This window comes from Vulpes lagopus, chromosome 10 (assembly GCF_018345385.1).
Source record: "Vulpes lagopus strain Blue_001 chromosome 10, ASM1834538v1, whole genome shotgun sequence".
Lineage (NCBI taxonomy): Eukaryota > Metazoa > Chordata > Mammalia > Carnivora > Canidae > Vulpes > Vulpes lagopus.
The window spans coordinates 38,818,561-38,842,625 of NC_054833.1; the positions used below are offsets into that span (position 1 = coordinate 38,818,561).

The window sequence follows — 24,065 nt, forward strand, 5'->3', positions numbered from 1 at the left end:
TCCCTGACCTTACTTTATACCTACAAGGCATCCAAGCCAAACCGCCAGGGACTTCCCTGACTCTGCCCCTCCCCATTGCTGCCACATCTCAGAGTGCTCCAGTCCACAGACCCAGGAGCTTCCCTGAGGCCCATCTCAAACAGCATGACCTCCAGAAACTTCCGGGTTTGCCAGCAGCAAATCAGTCTCCTCCTTCTTGCCAACAATCACAATAAAAGCACAGAAAGCCCACGCAGCTTTCCCTCTCTGGCTGCGTGATTCGCGCACCCATGGTTTCTTATGCCTCCACCTTTCTCAGTACTCTGCTTCAAGCCTGTATACATACACTCAAATATGTATGTACTGACATCCCCTCATTTCTGTAGAACAGAGCTCCTAAGAAAAAGGAGTTACCTACAGTGGAACCTTCAGTGTGTTCCCTTTTGAAGTTGTTCTCATTGAAATAAGCGCCAGAATGATCTATTCCTAAATCAACTGCTGCAGCTTCCCTAGGGTGTGATGCCTCTCCCTCATTTTGGAGCTGTGAGGACTAAATAGAGTGATCTATATAAAAAGTGCTTAGCACATTAAAAAAGGACACTTATTAATAAATACCGACCTCCTATGATTGCCTTTCTTTTCCTCAGGGGGAAGGCTCTAGTCTGTGCGCCACACTGCTGGCTGAGCAAGACCCGACCCAGTCCCCAGGCATCGAAGAAGAACCAACCATTCATAGTCCTGCCGGGTGCAGGAGCAGTTGGACACCACCACAGGCCTGTCAAAGTCTTCTCCATTAAAGCATGTTGCATGCGGTGTCCTCCGTTTGAAAACGGTCTTGTGTCCTAGCAAACACTCATTGCCTCGTTCATCAGACGGCGACCACAGCTTGTAGTCATTCTCTGTGCAGGGAACCCCTGGGGAAAAGGGAAATGCAGCAGGAAGCATGTGAAGGAGCCCCACATGGGGGTTTCCTGTCCCCTTCGGCCTGAGCACCCACGTCTGGCTCGTCCCGCTGTTGCTTGGCAGGCACACAGACTCTCTGGAGCTACGCCAAGCCTCCCATTGGCCTGCTCTGATGCCAGGAAGCACCCATGCCAATGGAAATGGCACCTCCTGAAACACAGCTGTGCTTCTGAGAAAGCTGGGAAGAAGCAAGCCACCTCTGGCACCAACTAAACTCTTGAAATATTCTAGTAGATTCTGCAGTTCCCTCCAGAAATGGGTATCAGAGGTGCTTATCTCCCAGGGAGGCAGGATCAGGCCGGATCCTTGGTAGATGGTGTCGTTCAGGAATATGGTCTCCTGCCTGCTTCCCAGGGGGACGAGGGGAGCGCGTGTGGGCACGCCTGGAAGTAATGGCCCCAGAGCAATAGAGAATTCACTGTCATTACTTGGAAGGCACAGAAGCTTCGTGGAAGGAGGCTGAGAAATGGCAAAACAGCCTGGATGATCGCTCCATCCACCCACATTCCCTTGGAATTTAAGTAGAGTGGTTTCTCCAGACATTCCAAAGTATACCTATGTCTACCCTGGGACCCTAAGTCTTTCTTATATGTGTGTCTTCAATCAGATTCCATGCTGCCTAAAACTGATGAACGGCCGTCAACTCCTTGCCATTCCAATCAGCAAGTACTCATTAAACTCTGACTGTAAGGCTCTCAGGCTATTCAGTGGGTGGAAAATACACATGACAGGACAGGTTCTTATTTCCAAGGACCTGATAATCTAGTTGATGGGGAATGATATAAGCAGGGTGACAGACACAAATGTGTGATTCGGGGCGTGAAGAGTAGGATGCTTATGCTCTGGACACAGAGAAGAGAAGAGAGAGAGGTCTTCTGGTAGAGATTTAGCAGCCAAGTACATGGATCCTGAAACAGGAAAACGATTTTAAGCAGTAGAAGCTGAATGGGTAACAGAGAGGACCTTTTGGTTCAGTTGGAATGTCATTAGCCAAGGTAGAAGGAGGGGGAGAGAGTGGGGCTGTAGGGGGATGAGGGAGGAAGGAAGATGCTGAGTCACCCCTCTCCCTGCTAGCGGATGCTGACGGGACCCTAGACAGCTGAGAGGATCCTGTATCATCTGGAACACAGCCCCTGACACAGGAATCACTCGCTCAGTCTGCCAAACCAGAACTGCTGACTAGGAAAAATGAGGACACAAAATGACACACGGTCCTACTGGGAACTGCCTGAGTAACAGTCTCTGAATGTCCCGGTCACTGCTTATGTGTGCATCTTCTTCGACAGCTACAGACTCCGTGGGCATGTTGGCTCTAAGCTGAGGCTTTGGGCAGTAAATGTTTCCATGAAAAGGGCCAAGGAGGCAGCGGCTTACCCAAGGCGTCCGTGGCATTGACCTGGAGGATCAGCCAGTTGTGGACATTCTCTTTGTTGGAGCCAAAGATGGTGAAGACAGTGCTCTTCTCGCCAGGTTCTGTGAGGAGCCCATAGACAAAGACTGGCCTCTCGGAGAAGATGAACGTTTTCCAGGTCTCCCCTTCATTGGTACTGTATCTGTGCAAAGACGAGGAAGAGGATCCTTATGGTTAAAGTCTCTAGGGCAAAAGCGTGGTTTACAGATAACATTCACTAGTGAGAGAAGCCAGGACTCCTTGGAGAAATGGCTGAAGCAGGGAACATTCGAGGTCATGCCAGAAAGCAAGGAAGCGCTCAGAGACCAATGCAATCAGGGCAAAAGGACACAGCGGCCAGCTCGACGATGGAACTCTAGCTGGTCAGTTTGGGAAAATTTGAACATAAGAAGAAAAATGATGGTAACAGGTTATACGCTAAATAAAAATAGGGTAAAGGTCTCTGAATGATCCTAAAAGGATCTCCCAGGGAGGTAGGGTCAGGCCAGATGATGAAGAGAGAAAGGAAGGAGGGGAAACTTTTCTTCTATCACAATGCTACCTAATACATGCTGAAAACAATGACAGCAAGAGAAAAATGACCCTCCCATCACCCATACCGTAATAACCGAGCCAGGCAACACGATCACTGGACGCTAAAACCACCAGGTGAAACAGGGCTGCGGACCAGGGTGTCCACATGGTCTAAAACTATTAACTCACAGATGAATCATTCACATTCACTCTGAATGGGGAAATGCAGTTCTACAGCAGACCAGAATCACAGCCGTCGCCAGACTCAGCACCAGGAACAATGGGACAATCTGACACTACACGCCTCCTTCCTGGATGAAGCACTGTTGCAAATTTGCAAATATCACATCACTTGTGTTATACTCTGTACAACCAGACAAATCCAGCAGGGGCGACATTCTACCTGGCAACTGGTTCCAGATTCTTCCAAAGCAAAACGGGGGGGGGGGGCATGAAAAACTTAACAAACCAACAAAAGAAGGCAGAAGGCTTGTTACATAGAGATTAAGAGGTATTAACGACCACAGGCAATGTGGAAACCTTGACTGAATCCTGGGTTGAGAGGGAGTGGGGTGGGGAGGCAGGTGTTAAGTATATAAATACAAATATAAAAATAAATACAGTGTATAAGGCACACTGAACTCCTGCTAATTCTCTTAGGTGTGATAATGGCATTCTGATTGCATAGGAAAATACCCTTATTTATTGGAGATACAGGTTTTCAATATTTAGCTGGGAAAGGGTATGATGGCTACAACTTTCTTTCAAATGACTCAGCAAAGGACAGACAGATGGACAGAGAGGCAGACAGGATGAACACACAACTGACGGATGTAAAGCAAACTGGCAAAATGTTAGCAACTGATGATTCTGAGTGAACTTATTAGAGTGTTCTTTACTCAATTCCTCCACTTTTTCCTGTGGTCTGACAGATTTTTAAGTTGGAGGGAAAAAAAACCTGTGCAGAGAAAAGTCTCTACAGAGGACTACCTCAGAACCAGAGAACAAGCTCTTGAAAAAAAAAAAAATCAGCAGCACTGAAGTAACTGTGCTAATTTTAAATGATCTTTTTGTATTAAAAGGGAGGAAGAGTAGAAGGGGAAAATCTGCCTAACATTTGCTTCATCACCCAGTATGCTGGCAACATGCGTGAGAAACCACTAAGTGCTTCCTTTAGTACCAGAGAACTCTAGGTTCTGTCTCAACCCCCAATGACACACAGAACTTCTTTTTTTCAAGACGCCTGGGCAGTTCAGTGGTTGAGCGTCTGCCTTTCCTCAGGTCGTGATCCCGGGGTCCTTGGATCAAGTCCTGCAGCAGGCTCCCTGCCTATGTCTGCCTATGTCTCTGCCTCTCTCTCTCTCTGCATCTCTCATGAAAAAATAAAGTTAAAAAAAATCTTTAAAAACTTCTTTCACCTTTCCCCCTTTTTGAGATTTTAGTTTTACTCCCTCAGCATTCTCATACTTGACATAAATCTTTTCACAACATCATGCAATCTAAACACTTCATCCCAAATTGAAGTTACTAAAATAGATACTTCTGCAAGAGGCTGCAGGTTCAACCAGCGGTGGAGGGGTGGGGCTGGGTAGTTGGGGGAGCTACAAGGCAACATCAATAATGAATGGCGGTGAAGACTAAATGACTCCTCCACAAATCTCCCAAAGAGAAGAAATACTCTGGTTGAAACATTTTTGGATGAAGCTAATTTTGAAGCAGATCTGGAGAGAAGTTAACCCGTTCACCTGCATCGTACCAGTGTGACGCGCTAAGGGCCAAGTACCACTTTTAAAGCAAAATGAACCAGCAACATTGGTCCATTATCCAGACAGGACGGGAGCTATCTGCTCTGTGATGATGCTGGAAGTCCATCTATTCGCATACTGCTTTTCGTTAATTCTATTTAAGAGCTCATCGAACCCCAGATAACCTTAGGAAATGAAGCATCCCATTTCTTGAGAGGTTCCCAGAGGACTCTGGGATGACGCCTGAATGAGACTAAGCAGCAGGTGCATGGCCAAGCACAGCCATGTATTTGAAAATAAACTGTGCATTTAGAAAACAATGCTTTTTCGGAATTTCGGGGAAGGGGCAAGTCACATCACCACTGCAACAAACAGTTTGGGAAACACCTGCTCTGGACCAAGCCCTGATCCCTAGAGGAGGACTGGTTTTGATGACATGAAAATGACTCGAACCTTGCAAGGAAACAAACCTAAGTCATCTCTGTGCTCCTCCAGGCGTGAAAGACCATACAGAGCCCCAGTCTTTAGGATTGGAGGGTACAAAATGTTCAGATAAAAATACAGACATAAACCCCATGGTCAAAAACTCTCAAGAGGATGGGAAGGCCACTGAATAGAATATACTAAATATAACATAACATAAATATAATCACAGATGCAGTAAGTAAAGGAAGTGCTGATAAGATACTCAACTGAACACAGTGCTGTGTGGCTGTCCAGAGAGCTCCTTGAGGAACTCAGATTGTTAAGCAGCATGTCCAGGATGAGAAAAGTGCAAATGCAAAGAAGTGAGGAGCAGCAATAATCTGCTGGTTAATTCTAGCTGAAATTCCTACAGCAGGTGATCCGTAGGAACAGTGGCCAAACAACTTAAACTCAAACAGCCAAATTATAAAAATAAAAAATGACTCAAATTATAAAAGTAAGTGGTAGATAAGTAGGTCAGTGGGATGGTGCGTTGGTTGCCTGGTAAATTCTACAAGGAATTAGCAAAAAAATTCTATCAACAACTAGAAAGGATCATCCTTCGGATGGTCAATGTATAAATAGTAACAACAGGGCGTTAAAAAAAAAAGGCAGAATCAATTTCTATTTTGGTTGTATCTTCATCAAGTAGAATGATGTTCAAATTAGACAAGGCAGAGAAAAAAAAAACCCAGGGACGTTAAAAGAAAGTGAGTATGAAAGAGAGCACATTCTAGGAAATGGAAAGACATGAATATCTCAAAGAATCATGGAGAACAGAGAGAGATCTTGAAGCCCTTTAGGAAGATGAAGAAGAAAACACTGGTTTCGAGAATGGAAACAGCTGATCTGATGGATCTTAGAACAGAAGGAAGTCTGTGAGGGCTGGGACTCACGTGGTTTCACACGCAAGTCACAACAAACTAATCCTATTTTCCTTTTCTCACGGTAATCCTTGATTGGAAGGAGGAGGTAATGATACACAACATTCTTTCTTCCTAAGCATCTCTGCAGGCCACACAGCTAGATAAAAATTTACTGCTGGTGAATCAAATCCCAAGCGTGCTGATTACTGACATATGATATGACCTCAATCCAAAATGAGACCTCTGGTTCCCACACAGCTCAACACATTAGTCAAGGATATGCATGACAATATGGAAGGTCAGTCTATCAGATTTGCAAAGCATACAAGGCTAATTGTACTGATAATGCAATTAATGCCAAAACAGGATTCAAAACACTTTTATGATATCAAAAGGAGAAGTCAAAATGAGAATAAAGTCCTACCCGTTGTTTCAAAAACCTACCTGCTCAGTTACAGGATGAAGAAAATCTTGAGAAATTCATAGGAAAACACTCATAAGAAAAGGCTCTCTTATGTTTTGTAGCTTAACTGAACTTTATCTACTGATAGAAGTCACAGCAGAGATAGAATCTCAAAAAAAAAAAAAAATGGTGAGTAAAAGAAGCCAGATACAAACACAGGAAGTTCTAGAATAAGCCGAACTAACCCACAGTGGTAAAAATATAACCAGACCATCAGCTGCCTCTAACTGGGGTGGAACAGGGGCAGTGGTATTGGCAGGGAAGGGGCAGGTAGGTATTTTCTGGGGGATGGACATTCTCGGCATCCTGACAAGTGCCCTCCAGAACTGATTCAGCGGCGTATTTACAATCTAAGCATCTCATGGTGTGTAAATGGGGATCTCCATTTTTAAAAAATAATTTGAAAATAAAAAAAGATGAAAAAAAACAATTTGGCAGAAGCTAAAAAGTTGGGGAGGCTGTCAAAAGTGTGAGCACAGTGTTGGATGTCCTCTAACAGGAACTGAGCATCTCGAGCCCTGTTGGTGTTAATCCCTGTACATCGGGGTCAGCTGCCAGGGTCAGATCTGGGCCCCAGGTTTTAAAGCACTGACACGGTGAGGCAGATCTAAAGGATACCCAGAGGGTGGAGATCCATGGCGTTGGGATCCCATGGCCTCGGAGGAAAGGAAGTGGAACCATTTGTCATGGAGTGGGAGACATGAGGGATGGACAGGGAGGGCACCTCAGACACCTGCATGGTGTTCAGGTGAAGGAGGAAACAGCCTCTGTGTGTGTCTCCTGGGAGCAGAACACGCCCACTAACCAGAAACTGGAGAGTGAATCTGGGCTCTCTCTGACTTGAGGACTCTCATTTCATAAAGAAATAAATGGATTAAAAAAAAGTGAGGGAATGAAGAAACGAACAACAAACTGTCCCAAAGTGAAATGAAAGCCCCTTCTGCTCTGGCAAATCCCCATCACTCAACCTGTTCAAGCAAAGATCGGAGGATCTTCCATCACTAGCGTCAAGAGAGAATTCACACAAGGGCTGGTGGAAGGCCGAACCGGGTGTGGACTCCTGCTGGATGTCTCCCCGTGCACAGCCCAGGGCAATCCAGTCCAATCTGTCCAGATTTCCCTGCCCTTTTCCCCTGCTCCTCCAGGAGGAGTCTGATCAGCACACCCCATCACCCAAGGCTAGTCAAGAGCAGTCAGTCCTGCAGACTTTGCCCCACAAAATGCTTAGTCCACCCCCACCAGCTCCCAGCTTCCTCTCTTACCTCCAGTTTTGCTTCTTTTAAATTTATCCTCCTCAACTTGCCAGGGCCATCCTTCCATAATTCAAATCTAGCTGTGTCATTCGCCCACTGAAAACCCTAAGGATATACTAACCCTGCAAAAGCCAAGCCTGATCTCTCCTAAGCAGCATGCAAGGCCCCCTCCAGCTCCCAGACCCCACCTACATGTGCCTCAATTCCCCTTTCTCCCCACCCCTCCCTGCAGTCTGCATTCCATCAGTACTAAAGCCTGAGGCCTCCCATAGATGTGTTGATCCACGCAGGGCCCGCTTTGCCCAAGGTCCCACTAACCCTGAAACAACACACCAGCCTTGCTCGAGCTCCCTCTTCCCCCTCCTTCCTTCCCCTGGCTTCTCAGTAGCAAGCACTAGCTGGCTGCCATTCTGTGCTCCCTCTATCTTACACTTTTCTGCCCCTGGCACGTGGTGGCACCTCTCTCGGCACACAGAAGGGGCACTCATTAACATTCGCTCAAGGAAATGAAATAAGGTGCACTGTATTCTTTTAACCCCATCCCTCAGCTTCTTAACAGTTAAAAGGTGATAAGAACACCTGTTCCACTCTAACTCGAAGGCCAAAGACACCATGTGAGGGTTAAAATGCAGCAGGTGGGGGTGGTTCTCTCTGCAACTGTCCCAGTGTTACCACTGACATAAGGGGCAGCCACCAAGCATGTAGGTTAACTGCCACCTCCCCCATTCTGGATGCTTCCAGAACTCAGGTCTCCCCCTGCAAAAACAACAACAACAACAACAACAACAAAAATTAAAAATAAAAAATAAAAAACTAGCTGCTCTGCTGGGTGTACTTTGTGTGATCCTTTAGGGACTCCTGGAGGAAAGCCTCTTGAAATCAGAAATCTCCCCTACAGAATGATGCTATTGGGCAAACCCAAAATGTTATCAGAAACTACTAAGGACAGCATTTTGCTGGCAGGTAAACCAGCAAGAAGAAATGGCAGTTGATCAGTCAATCTTATTTTTCATGGTCAAGCCAACAAACTTATGTTGGGGTCGTCTTTTTTTTTTTTTTTTGGTCAGACTTCAAGAACCCAGTAGCCCCTTCCCTGAAAGACTCAGGGATTATACGCAAGAAAAACCCGAATCCCCAGAGCATGGTTCACAGTGACAGTGTGATCGAATGAATACATGAATCTCAAGAACGGGTTCTTATTTACTCATTTCAGACATGTAGACACAAGAGCAAAACAAAGTGTTCCACTTCTTGCTCTCAATTTCAATTAGCAATAACAAAGGTAACAGCCTCAGCAGAGAGTCAAGGCAGGAGCTGAGACAAATAACAGTCAACTCTTAGTTATCTGGGCTAATCAGGGAAAGAAAGACATGAATAATTTAAAAGAACAACCACCGAAACAAAACAAAAACCTAACTCTTTCGTGAAACATCATTCCAACCTCTGTTCCCACTAAAACTCTTTTGAGAGTTCCTGGTGTTATGCTGCGTGGCTTTCTTCCCCTAAGGCTTTGGGTCAGAAAGCTCACTTTCAGAACAAGCCCTTCCCGTGGCCTCTCTCTCCAGCTGACTCAGAAACACAACAGAGCCACAGGGCACATGGGCAGCTCCTGATTGACGCCTCACTCGCCTTTGCACGCTGGGTACCTAGAACAACGTCTGGCTCACTACATGTTCAACAAACATCCGTGTAATTGACCTGAGAGGGTCAGGAAATATGCTCAAGGTCCAGTTTGGGCCCCAACTACTGACAAGTCACATTAGTTCCTCCATGTGAAAACGGAGGAAGGTGGACTGGGCCAGCCCTGGTGCTTCTCGGTGGCACACATCCACTCCTACTTGAGCTCCAGAGCACGTCATTTACGTAGAGCGCGGCGGGAATGGCCCCCTCAGAACCATGCACCTGCCATACTACCATGCCCCTCTGGCTTCATCAGACAGTAAAGACATAAGCAATCTTAGAAGACTAAGTGTGCATGACCTATTTATTGAATGATCAGACATTTACTAAGTGCCTGCTGGCCTGTATGGAATAGAAATACTGGTCAAAAGACCTTGCTAATGAGTTGAAGAATTCAGGCATATAATTAAAAGCTAACTAATGAACGAAGTCCATATATGATCGATGCCCAATTAATGAGACCGCCAATAAAGGCTGTGAGACTCAAGGAGAGACATCACTGTGGTCAGGGAGGCCTGACTTTAAGGGGCCCAAAGTCCTGGCCCAGCACCAGAAATCCCCCACTCGTGCTCGGCTATCACCGTAAGTCACCACTGTGGTCTGAGGATATGAACTAAGTAGAGTATTATTTCCTGCTTGTCTTCTGGTGAAGCTGATAGTAGAGTACAGGGACAGGTCAAAAGCAGAGTATGAAGAGAAGCAGGAAAAAAATTAAAAAAAAGAACCTCTTAGGGCAACCTACTGAGTAAATGCCAGGTGGCTACACAGATTTAGGCCAAGCTCTGACTGCTATGTAGGACACATGCACTTGTCAACAGGAGGCAGGAATTATTCTCATATTTGCAAATGCTTTATTCGAACCATGCACACAGATACCTCCAAATAACCTGGAGAAATAGAAAGGTACTACAGTGTCCATAATCCCCTCAAGTCCACACCCCCACACACACTTCAGCCCCCTGTCATTTTTAAGCGTCCGGGGAAGGCATGGTGATTTTCTGGCAGCAGGTTTATTTTCCTGGTCATGTTTTGCTCCAGCTCATGCAGCAATGACGCTGCGTTCCCTGAGCACATATGCACCAACAGATGGTGTAAGAGGACTAGAATCATGCTAACTACTCCAGAGAAGCCAGCTCGGAATGCAAATGTCAACCGCAGAGAAGTTAAACAAGGAAAATCAGAAAGTGACTCCGCGATCAGACTGCCACACGAAGCATGACATGCATGCTGCCCAGGAAGCCAACCCACGTCCCCTGCGGTATTCCTCACACGGCCAAGTCCTAAACATCACAGTTTGCTTATGTATCTCACCCCAGGAGGATCGACGCCTTATGAGGGAGGGGAAACATCCTATTCATCTTTAGATGTGCAGGACCCAGCACAATTAGTGCTTGCTAAATATGGGAGATGGGAATTGATAAATTAATGGGTAAAGAAATAAGTGGTGGTACAAATATGGGAAGCACGGTGCTTCGTGACCGTCCTCATCTGAGCAAACACCAGTCGGAATGTGGATCCAGTGTTGGGTACAAACAGGACTTCTTCTGGCTCTTGGCTCTAAAGCAGCAGCTGACCAGTGTCACACAGACCCAAGAACAGCCAGATGCCAGCCCTTTGTTGCTTCTCTCTGCTTCTTTGGGGCCAGCCTACGCGACATAGGTCAAATTCAGCGTGGGGGAAACCAGATGCTAAAGATCGTTTTTCAAACCACCCACCTCTATCTTGCTGCTGGTCCTGTTTCTAAAAGGAGCAAAGGAAAAGAAGACTTTCTTCTTTGCATTAAACAAGACGATTACTGAGGCCTCCCCACTTCCTTTAGGAACACATCTCGGTGGGTTCAGTGCAAATACAGGGAGAAAGGAGGGCCAGTTGGTCCTGACCCACCATTAGCCAAATTAACTTTTGTACTACTTCAGATAAAAATAATCAACAAACTGGTTCTGATAAAATCAGACTTGAGCGAGCAGAGGTTATAGACTCTAGACATTTTTGCTTCTCAGAGCAATACATTTGCAAAGAGTACAGAACGTAATTTAACGTCACTAACAAATGGGGGGATCCTCGGCAAATTAGTTTACCTTGCTGAGTATCAGTTTTCTCATTTGTAAGACGAAGCTGTTAACCCCAAATGTCCCTTCCAGGTCTGTTAATTATGAATCCCCAAACCAGATGTGTCAACAGCAAAAGTCGATTGGCTACCAAGTAGTACACATTCTGAAATTATTACTCAGGTATTGTTATTATGTATTATTATTTACTGTTGTTATTATCGCTCATTCCATGTCCCACACAAAGCAAAGATGGACAAGGTGAAGTCTCTGGTTAATTTTTTAGTCATTATGAATTTAAATTTATATAGAGTCGTACTTGGCTGGATCAGTAAAAATATGTCATTTGTTCTTTGTGATAAAGAATGTGTAAATCATTTGCTAAGGTCAACAGTGATTTGATGTCAACAACCTAGTACTGAAGAGAGACAATCCACTTATACTCACAGACTTACTTTCTGGAAGAGCAGCATGATGTTAAGAGAAAAAGCTTCCTCAGAGACACTTACTTCAGCTCATTGGTTTCCATGCCCTGCGCGATGGCCATGATGATGCCGCCATGGTCTCCCCAGGTATAGTAGTGAGGTCCAGGAAGTGCCTGAAGAGGAAAAGCCAGCGCTGATGCCACTGCTCTGGAGTAACTGAGCAGTAACCATGCACACCATACATGCACACACACGCACAGGTACACACATAAGCACGTGGCAGTGATGACAAGCACTTGAAGACACTTTTTCAGTTTCCAGAGCACATTCACATCCATTACCTTATTTGTTCCACACAACCCTGGGGATGGGGCAGTGAGTTCTCTGATCCCCATTTTTTTTCCCCAAATGAAGAAACCAAGGGTTGGTATTAAAGTGGCTGATAGTAAACAGCAGGAATAGGCGTCAAACCCAAATCTCCGACTCTCACCAACCAGAGAGGACAACTCAATCAATTGGAGTTTGAGTTCTACCATGATCGTATAATCCACAACAGCCCATCATCCTTCCTGGTGATTATAAACAAAAACTTTGAACAAAATATTTAAAAAAAAAAAAGAGCTACCCAAGGATACTGAAGAGTAAACAAAATCAGATGGCTTGTGCAGGGGACTTAAAACCTGAGCAGCAATCACAAGCTGGGATTTCCTGTTTAGAAGGAAATGGCTTTGCCCCAAGAGAAAATCCCAGTCCTGGAACATCTCAGATGGATGGCTACACCATCAACAGAAATGACTTCTCCCTATGGAATCTGGAAACGAAGCCCTGGCAGGCCAGGGAGAATGTGGATGAAATCCCAGAGGAGAGAGTATCAATCAAGTAAGTCCTCTAATTCTGTGTATGAACTCACACAAGCCTCACCCTAATCCCTAAACTACACGTATGTGGAGCAGACTTAAACCAACATGGCAAAGGTTTAGTGAATGAAATGGAGATTTATATGTGAGAAGGAACCCACAGTCTAAATCTAAACAGATACACTTTCCACTAAAACAAAAATATCCACATCCTCCAGTAGATTCTATTTCATGTATGTCATTCACATGTCCAGGATACAACCCAAAATTATTCAATGTACACACATACCAATAAAACCTGCCCAGTTCTCAAGAGAAAAGACAATCACCAAGTGCCAACCCCAAGATGGTTCAAATGCTGGAATTACCAAGCACTTTAAAATAATGTAATTATTTTATCATATTTCATACATTATTTATCATAATGTAATTATGATCACATAATTGTGTCTCACAGGGTAAAGGAACACACACTTGAAATGAACAAAAGACAAAGATTCTTCCCAGAGAAGTGGAATAAGAAATTTTTTTAAAAATTAGACATGATATTTGATGTCTATTTCTTAAGAAAAGAATTTTAGAACAGAAAAATATAACATGTGAAGTAAGAAATTCACTAATGGGCTCAACAACAGAATAGAAATGACACACGAATTGGTGAATCTGGTTATAAGTACAGAACAGTAGAAATTATCCATTATAAAGAACACCAAAAAAAAGATTGAAAAGAAAAAAGCCCCAAAGACCAGGAAGATAATAATAAAAGCATGTGTGATTTGAGTCTAAGAACAGGAAAAAGGGACCAGAGCAAGAAAAATAAAGTATTTGAAGAAATAACGCCTGAATATTTCCCAAATTTGGTGAAAGACATACATTTATAGACTCCAGATCAGCATACCCAAACAGGATAAACACAAAACCATACCCTTATATACATCACAACAAAACCGCTAAAAACCAAAGATAAGAAAAAAGATCTTGAAATCTTTAGACAAAATGACGGACTGCATGCAGGACATGAAATGACTGTAGATTTCTCATCAGAAATCAGAGAGGCAAGATAACTGTGGCATATCTTTAAAGTACTACCAAACCAGAATTCTATATCAACAAACACGTCTTCCAGGAATGAAGGTGAAATAAATTGATTCTCAAATGAGGGAAAACCAAGAAAATACGTAACAGATAGATCTGCTTGACAAAAAATGCTACTAGAATTTCTTCAGGCTGTAAGGTAACTTAACCAGGGGGATACAGGGATTCTCAGGAATGAAGAATGAGCAAAAGAAGTATCTGCGTAAATATAAGACTGCTTCTTTCCCCTTAAATTCTTTAAAACTGGTATAATGATGTAAAGCAAAAGTAAAATCATTGTCTTGTAGATTTTTTAATATATTTCAATGGGATACATAGGACAACAATAATCAAAAAAAGTCAGGGACTTACATGGTTGCAAGGTTTCTAAATTTTATGTGAAGTGTAACATTATATTAAAAGTCATATTAATTCAAAAAAGACTATGACAGAGTAAATATGCATGATGTAATCCTTAGAGCAACCACTGAAAAAAAATATAATAAAAAAATACCTAAATAAAAGCAGAAAACCAAAACCATCTAAATAATATAGAAAAGTCAATAAAGGAAAAACAGAGTAATAAAAAAAATATATATATATATATACATATATATATACAATCTTGAACCTAAATCCAACCATATCAACAATTATGTTAACTGTTAATGGTTTAAGCATTTCAGTTAAAGCAGTGCCTAGCAGAATGAATAAAAAAGCAAGACCCTACTAGATGCTGCCTATAAGAGACCCTTTAAATACAAAGACACTGGTAGGTAGAAAGTAAATGGATGGTGGAAGATATACTACTGAAACAGTAAACATAAAAAAGGCTGGAAGGTAAAATAGACTTCAAGGTGAAGGTTATCACCACAGACAAGAGGGATATTTCCTAACAGTAGAAGGGGCACAAACAGAAAAGATAATTATAAATGTGCATGTACTTAATAACAGAGCCTCAAAATACATAAAGCTAAAATTAACAGGATTTAAAGGAAAAAATCTCCCACAATCATAGTTGGAGATTTTACCACTGCTCTCTTAGCAATTACTAGAACTAGTCAAAAAAAAAAAAATAGTAAGAACACAGAAGATCTTAACAGCAAAGTATCAACCACCTTCCTATAAATAACATCTCTGGAATACTACATCCAACAGCAGAATACATACTCCTTCCTAGTGCATACGATGTATTCAACAAAGTAGGGCACATCTTGGATCCCAAAGCAAGTCCCAGTAAATTTAAAGGGATCAAAATCATATAAAGTGTTATTTCTCTGACTACAAGGAAATTAAGGGATCCCTGGGTGGCGCAGCGGTTTGGCGCCTGCCTTTGGCCCAGGGCGCGATCCTGGAGACCCGGGATCGAATCCCACGTCAGGCTCCCGGTGCATGGAGCCTGCTTCTCCCTCTGCCTATGTCTCTGCCTCTCTCTCTCTCTCTGTATGACTATCATAAATAAAAAAAAAAAAAAAACAAGGAAATTAAATTAGACATCAATCATGATAAGATACTAGGGAAATGTCAAATATCTGAAAACTAAACAACCCTTTTCTAAATAACTTACCAAAGACAAAAAGCAAAAGGGACATGCCGAAGTAATAGAAATGTTCTAGAATTAGAGAGCGGTAAAGATTAAATATCAGATCACTTGTGAATACAGCAAAAACCCATTGAACTATATACTTTGAAATGATGGACTTTATGATATGTGAATTACATCTCAACTTTAAAGAGAGACATTAAGAAATATTCTAAACTGAATGACAACAAAAATGCATCTTTACATTTGTGACATTAGTTAGAGCAATATTTAGACAAAAACTTAGAGCTTTAAATGTTTCTATTAGGAAAAAACATCTAAAATCAATGACCTAGTGTTATACCCAAAAAAGGCTACAAAAAGAAAAGCAAATTAAATACAAAGTAAATAAGGGAAAAGATAATACTAAAGAGCAGAGATCAACAAAATAAAATACAAGCCAAAGAGACAAAGCCAAAAGCACATTCTTTGAAAAGATCAATAATATTGACAAACCACTAACTAAACTATTAAGCAAAACAGAAAAAAAAAAAACACCACAGGGGTTCCTGGGTGGCTCAGTCAGGGTAAGTGTCTGCCTTCGGCCCAGGTCATGATCCCAGGGTCCTGGGATCCAGCCCCATGCTGGGCTCCCTGCTCAGGGGGGAGCCTGCTTCTCTCTCTCCCTCTGCTTGCCATTCCCCCTGCTCGTGCACTTACTTGCTCAAGCTCTCTCTCTGTCAAATAAATAAATAAAATCTATGAAAAAATAAACTACAAATCCTCAATATCAGGAATGAAAACATGTGATCACCACAGACCCTACAGACATTTAAAAAAAAGAAAAGAAAATACCTTGAGTCATTTTAAGCCAACAAATTCAATAATCCAGATGAAACTCACCAAAACTGACATAAGCAGTAGAAAAAATCTCAACAGTTCCCTATCTGCCAAAGAAACTGAATTTCTAACCCAAACACAGCCAAAAAGAAAACCCCAGGTCCAGATAACTTCACTGGTGAATTATTCAAAAAAAAGAGTAATACCACTTTTACACAAAAGAGGAATCACTGCTCAACTTCTTCTATGACACCAGCCCAACCCTAGCACCAAAACCTGAAAAAGACATTACCAAAAACAAAAAAAACAAAAAAACAAAAAAAAAGAGGTAAAAATCTTTAACAAACTATTAGCAACTCAAACCTAATCTGGTATAAAAAGGATAATAAATCCATGTTAAATAGGGTTTATCCCAGTAATTCAAGGTTAGTAAAACGGTCAAAAATCAATCAATGTAACGTATCATACTACATATGTGACAGTGTGATAAGAGAATAAATGGTATTTTGGTTTTTGTTCCCAGCTCCTGGTCAGAACTCCTAAATCCCTTGTAATTTCCTGACTGGTGGGGGTGATGTGTGTCTTACATAGAGCTCCTATATCCCTCAGAACTTCCAGGATGACAGGAGAGTCTTTTGTTGTAATGAGGCAAATGTTGGTGAACTCCTGGACAGTAGAGAGGCTGGTAACCAAAAAAGACTAAGCATGATTAGAAACTCCCAGCCTTGCCTCATCGTCTGGGGAAAGGACAGGGGCTGGAGAGGGAGTGTTTAAGTGATGGAGCCTCCACTGGAAAAAAAAAAAAAAAATCCCTAAGCTGAGATTAGAAGAGCTCCCAGGTTAGTGAACACACCCACATGCTGGGAGGTTGGCACATCTCAACTCCATGAGGACAAAAGTTCCTGTACTTAGGATCCTTCCAGACCTTGCCCTATGTACCACATCCAGCTGCAGCCTTTATAATATTCTCTATAATAAACTGGTGGAGGTAAGTAAATATTTCGCTGAGTTCTATCAGCCATTCTAGCAAACTGCTGAACCCAAGAAGGGGGTCATGGGAACCCCCTATTTATAAGCTGGTCAGTGAGAAGTATAGGTGACAACCTGGGACTTACAATGACCATGTGAAGTGGGGTGGGGTGGGCAGTCTTTTTTTTTTTTTTAAGATTTATTTATTCATGAGAAACACAGAGAGAGAGAGGCAGAAACAAAGGCAGAGGGGAGCCTGATGTGGGACTCGATCCCAGGACCCAGGCATCACATCTTGAACTGAAGGCAGATGCTCAGTCACTGAGCCACCAAAGTATCCTAAGGGGTGGGGCAGTCTTATGAGACCCAGCCCCTAAACTGTGAGATCTGTGCTAATGTCAGCTAGTCAGTCACAACCAAAATAAAGGACATCCAATTAGTATCCAGAGAATTGGAGAATTGCTTACTGTGAGGGGAACCTCCCTCAACATTTGGAATCAAAAATGTTCTGAGAATAAAGGAAAAGAGGGCTGTTTTTTTAAAAACAGTAATACACCATATTACATATTGCCATATTATTACCTATTAGAGAAGAGAAGGGAAATAGGAGACATAAAGATCAGAAAGGAAGAAATACAACGGTCCGTATTTGCAGATGATATGAATCTCTTTGAGTCTACAAAACTACTAACATTATTTTATTATTTATTTATTATTTTAGCAAGGTTGCAGAATCCAAGGCTAATATGTAAAAATCAATTATATTCTTACATACAACAGCAAAAATTGGAAAGGAAACTTGAAAGAAAATTTCATTTACAGGAATACCAAAAAATTTTTAAATATTTAGAAATGAAACTAACGAAAGATATACAGACCTCCACATCAAAATCTACAAAATATCACTCAGTGAGACTTAAAAAGAAATGGAGAAACACACTACATTCATGGACCAGAAGACTCCATAGTGCTAAGATGTCAATTTTCCCAAAATCGATCTATAAATTCAATGTAATCCCAGTCAAAAAATCCTAGCAGGTTTTGTAGAAACTGACAAGCTGATTCTAAAAATGTTGTGGAAATACAAAGAATCTAGGATAGTCAAAGAAATTTTTAAGACGAAAAATGTTGGAGGACTTACCTACTTGATTCCAGCACTTACTCTAAGTCTCCCATAATCAAGACAGTTTGGTACAGGTGAAAAGACAAATAGATGAATAGAGCAGAATAGAAAGTCCTAAACTAGACCCACACATATCTGGCCAATTGATTTTCAAACAGGCATTCAATGGGGGCAGTCTTTTTCAGTAAGTGGGGCTGGATCATTGAATCTCCATATGGAAAAATGAGTATCAGCCTTTCGATCACATCAGATATAAAAATCAACTCAAAATGGATCATAAACCAAAAAAAAAAAAAAAAATGGATCTTAAACCTAAACTACAGCCTGACACTGTGAAGCTCAGGGGTAAATCTTTGCAGCGTTGGGAGGGACAAATATTTTTTAGAACAATAAAGGGCATAAAACATAGAAAAAAAATTGATAAATCAGATTTCAGCAAAATTTAGAATATTTACTCTTAAAAGACACCATTAAGAAAACAAGCCAGGCCACGGAAAATACTCATGACACATATATCAAACGAAAGACTTAATTCAGAATACATTTTTCAAAAAAATCTCTTACAGCTCAATGAGAAGGCAAACTCAACTTTTTTTTACAAAAAATAAGCACAAGACTTAAACACTTCAAAAAATGATTTTTAAACGGCCAATGAGCACATGAAAAGAAGTTCTATTTCATTAGACACCAAGAAAGTGCCAATTAAAGCCATAATAAGATATCACTGTGTACTCATTAAAATGTCTAAAATTTAAAAAAAAGACTGACCATACCAAGTGTTGGTGTGGACCGGAAGTGATTAGAACTTTCACACACTGCTGGTAGAAATGTAAAACGGTACATTCATTTTGGAAAACAATTCGGTAATTCCTTCAAAAGTTAAACACAGACCCACCAAGCTGTCCAGTCATTCTGTTCTAAGGCATCCACCGAAAAGAAGTAAAAATATATGTCCATCTAAAAAAAAGCATGTGATAAAGTGTTTTTAACAGCTAAACTTACAATCAGCAAAAACTGTAATGTCCACCGACAGATGAGTGGATAAACAAGTTGTGAGATATCCCTACAATGGGATACCAATTAATAATAAATTGGAAAAGAACCACTGATACACAAAACCAGCATGGATGAACCTCAAAATCACCATGATGAGGGACAGAGGCCAGGCAAAAAGACTGTGTATGGAGTCCATTTATATAAAATGCTAGAAAATGCCAACTAATATCTGGCAGGGACCAGGTAAAGAGAAGGATGGATTACAAGGGGGAAGGAAGATACTTTGGGGAGTGATGGAAATGGTTGCCATCTTCATTGTGGTGTTGGCAACAGTGTAGCAATGGTGACCACTTCTGATCCAACTGTACCTTTTAGATATGCAGAGTTCACTCTGCTTCCACATGCCTCAGTAAAGTTAAGGAAGAAAAGTGCAGAAAAGGAACTCAGGATCAGAGAATTTGCACCACTGGTAAGTCGTGGAAGGGGAACAAGAGTTCTACTCACCAATTTTCTAGACAGCCTTGTCCACTGTATCCTATCCTATCTCCTGCCATCCCTGATGCTCCTCACACCCATAGGCTGCCCCTCCCATGTGACTGCCACCCACAGGGACTCAGGTGCCCACTCCCGCAGACATGGTCTCAACCTTCCCCTCCCCTACTTAGCTCTCTGCTCTTTCCAAAAATAGGGTCCCTTGTATGACGGCTGTGTCTTGGCAGGTGTGAAGCGTGCCTGGCAGGAGGCAATGACAGCTGCCCCAGCATTAGCCAGACCACACCACTTCACCAGAGGAGGAACAAGACACTGCTTTCTATCCAGAAGGAAATCACTTGCAAATGCTCAAATCCCAGATTACAACAACATCAGAAGGCCCCAACAAACCACAAGCCTATCTGCCTAGGAGAGAACACCCAATTTCAAAAGGAATGTCTGGCTCCTATGAAGAAGAAAGCAGCTGCTTAATCCTTCCCAGGGGAGCACAGCAAGGATGCTCCCCCAAACTCCAAACTGTTCACCCTTTTTGACAATTGGGCCTTGACATCTTTCATCCAAATACCTGTGTCCTCTACCATGCTGCACTGTTCTTAATGAATGCACACACACAATGTCTGGGGCCCAGATCCCTCACCTGAGGGATGATGGTAAGCCCTCCTCCTAGGAGGTGAGATATGTGATAGGTTTCTGTAAACTGCACAGAGCCAAACAAACACTGGGTATCATTAATGCTTTGCATAGTATGTATTTAAATACAAACGTGTACATATCGCGTCCCCAATAAGCAGCATCATGAGGATGTGAGGTTGGCTGGCTCTTCTGAGAACTCCAAATCCCTCCTGACGTCATGCTCCGCCTACAGAAGGTGCTCAATTAAATTCCTGTCCCATGATCTACTGAGTGCTCCTGGGGGCTCCCTGCACACACAGCAGAGCACCCCTGTAAGCAGCCCCTACAGAAGGAGACCAGATGTACTTCTTTCCTTGGCCTTCGTAATTCACGGGAGGCTGGTGAAAGCATTTTTTTTTTCTTTTTTACAAGTTTGGCAATCCTCTAATGTCTGAGGCTGATTTAGCATTTGGGGACTATGAAACTAGCTCAACTTTCAGGACTGGTATCAGCAGTGCCAAGGATCCAAAGTAGTTCTACAGACTCAAGGCAAAACATCTTCTTTCCACAGCAGAGAGGGAAACAAAGTGCCTGCCCACCACAGCCCCACTGAGGAAAGGGCTTGACTTCTATTTCAAAACGATACGACAATACACAGCCAACTTCACACCAGACACCACTACGGCCACACTGTCATTTGCTGATTTAAGGGGCACCCACTCCATAACCAGGCACTGCTAGGTCCTAGGGGTAAAGAGGTAAGCAAAAGAGATATTGCTTTGTCCTCTTGGAACATTTAGTTAAAGTTACAGACGTAGGGGGAAGGAAAGGTCTGTTTTTGATTCAAAGTAATATTTTTGGCAAACTCACGAGCCCACATTACAAGGTGCGAACACAAATCAGTGCAGCTGATGCTCATGTGTGGCTCTGGGTACCTCTTTCTATTTTATAGTCATACTTGGCACCATTGGCCTCCACCACCAGCCACACGTGTTCCTGAAATGCGCAGGCACAACTGTGTTCTCCAATAAAGCAGAACCTGGGTTGGGGGCTGAGGCCCGGGAGCTAGGGGTGGGGGTGGGGAGCTGACCTCTCGCCACCGGGCTCCGGCACTGCTAGAGATGTACACGTTCGTCTTGCTTGCCAAGTTCTTTCCCACTGAACCTAAAATGCAAGAGGCATAATTACTTTTAATTTCAAGAATATGTCAGACGCTCACCTTGCCCAACCAGAAATTCTGAGTAGTATTTAGCCACCAAAAATGTCTCAAAACCACAAAGAGCAGCTGCTACAGCAGATGTCAGTGGTCACCGCCTAGTTGGCTTGCACATAACAGAAATGCTTAACCCCTGAACGGGGACGAGCAAAGCAGACTTACCAGTGGCAATAATGAGACCGGGAGCGGACTCCTTGGACAGGATGGGCATCCTCCGAAGCTGGAGATTGAGCAGCTGACTGAGCCGCTGGGCCAGGTGGAGGGAACAGCCCTGGGAGAGCTACAGGACACAAGTTCCAGACCCCGTCAGCACGTGACACGATGCCTCCAGCTCCCTCAAAACACTGGGGCCTGTGTGCAGACAGTGCAGCCACACACCGAGAAAGGAAATCTGGCCCAAAGGAAACGAGACTCACAGCCCAGGGGCCCCCCACGCACCCCCAGGTGGATGGGATTACCTGAACCACATAAATGCCTATCACTGAAGAGAAGAGAAAAATGTGAATAAAAAAATTCCTCCTAAGGCTCGCAGAGGATAGCACTTAGGCATCAGTGTCAACTCGAATAGATTGAAAGCTACCCCCCCTCTGTTTAAAGAGAAATGAAATGATTTGATGGGACTTCTTTTTTTTTTAAGTCCGTAGAGATATATTTCAAATGTGATTTAAGCAATTCCATCAGAGGGAAAAATCAAGAATTAGAGATCATGAAGTCTCACTGATAAGCTCCCAGATGTACAACATATGAGCTATAAACACCAAGGGATCCACATTACAACAGTTTTTAAGTAGTCAGCATTTGTACAAAGAACCAACTCTACAGTGTCCGCTGCAAAACAAGTTATTCGAACCGGCCTCCGCCACTGGCGTTCCGATTTTAACAGTTCTGCAGAGTTATTTGCTGTATGGTCACACCAACATCTCTTGGCCAGAATGTGATTGTCAAATGTTACTCAGCCTCGTCTGGTGTTCTAAGCAGGGTAGGTCTGTGTGCTTATGTTAACAGGTTTTTACCTGGGAACCTGGTCGGCTACGTCTACTTACTTTTATAACAAAAGGATCTCTCTAGGAAATATCCATCTTGCTAGCAACACTGTTTAGCAAATGAAAACTGGATCAGATTAGGTTGGGTCTCACATATTTGCCAACTAACCTGTTCTTTCACCACCTAAAATCACAGGTAGAAACTAAAAGCCCACCAACTTGTATGGTTCGTAGATAAATGGGTCAGTCAGGGGAATAAGCAGAGTTTTAACAACACCATTAATGTGGTAGGCTCAGACCCTACGGCACACTCAAAATCAGGCCACCCCCATCTACACAGGCTGGTGTAGAGCTCCCAAAATCTAGAAGTCAGCCCTGAATAAAGAAACACCTATATATCTGTCTCTATCTACTTATATCTTGCCTCTCCAAAGTTAGACTTCATGTACGAAGGCAAGACCTGCTGCCAAATAGAGAGGAGGAATCAAGAAGTCAGTGGAGAACAAGAGTTTCCAAAAAAATTTTCTTAGTGATCACAGATACAGCATAGAGTAGAGTCAACATACTTAATCACGGACAAACAAAATTCAAAAATCCCAAACCAGGTAACTAACTAAATATTATTTTTCCCCAAATTACTACTACTTGATTTTTTTTTTCTGAGTTCCTTCTGCCTACCTACTTTATATACCCCAGACCCCTCAGGTGAGACAAAAACAGAGGTGCGGGGTGTCACATAAAGCCAAGGAACTCAATCCACAGGATGTTCTTCCGAGGGACAAGAACAGGGCTGCTCAGGAGAGTGGGAACACTTACTGAGGCCAAATAATACATTTCAGTACTCTCAGCTTTTCAGATGGAGCCACAGATTGGGAAAATTGTAGACTCCTAAATTATATTCAGGAAGGCACTTTTTTAAAAGTTCTGCAGAAATTAAAAATCTACAACAGAGTTTCCCAAGCTGTCTTGGTTTGCAACACAATTAGCGTCCCTGTAAATTTTTTATAGCAGCCTCAGACCAGAAGACGTACCCACATTTGTTTTTTTTTTTTACATAGTTAAGACCAAACAATTTAATAAGTGTGCATGTCCTAATAACTTAATGGCAGTTCAAAATAACAGTATGTGTGCATATACACACGCATACACACATATACACACACAGAGAAAACAAAATTTTTATTTCACTCTTAAATAACCACAGTTACTTAATACCGGATGTCTGCACCTGCTGAGTACTACACACTTTCTCAAAGTTTAGAATCATCTCAGATCCCACCACTGTCACTTCCCATCGCACTGGGATTTTCTCACTTGCTTTTTATCACGTCAACTGCTAGAAAATTCGGCTTCACAACAGTTTGATGCCTTCCAAAGCACGAACTAATGTGGAAACTAGGAACGAAACTCAAGATGGTACTTCACATGATCACTGACAAATACCAAGTATCTTGTGTTTCTCTCAAAAGTTTAAAACATCCCAGAGTTCACTGGGAGTGAACTACGGCACCCCTAGTTGCCCTGGTGTGGAGTTTGGGAACCGTTAAGGGTAGCACCACAGATTAAAAAT

The 24,065-nt window shown here is 42.6% G+C and overlaps 1 protein-coding gene across 2 annotated transcripts in view; it reads right to left on the minus strand.

Annotated features, from left to right (window-relative positions):
* The window catches only part of SORL1 (sortilin related receptor 1), a 154,401-nt gene that overhangs the window by 76,011 nt on the left and 54,325 nt on the right, over positions 1-24,065 (minus strand). For both annotated transcript variants that reach the window (XM_041770729.1, XM_041770730.1), the window contains 5 exons: positions 21,675-21,792; positions 21,387-21,460; positions 11,896-11,984; positions 2,317-2,495; positions 707-893 (listed from right to left, as the gene is read on the minus strand). In XM_041770729.1, coding sequence (XP_041626663.1) covers positions 707-893; positions 2,317-2,495; positions 11,896-11,984; positions 21,387-21,460; positions 21,675-21,792 — 647 coding nt within the window. The remainder of the gene's footprint in view (positions 1-706; positions 894-2,316; positions 2,496-11,895; positions 11,985-21,386; positions 21,461-21,674; positions 21,793-24,065) is intronic.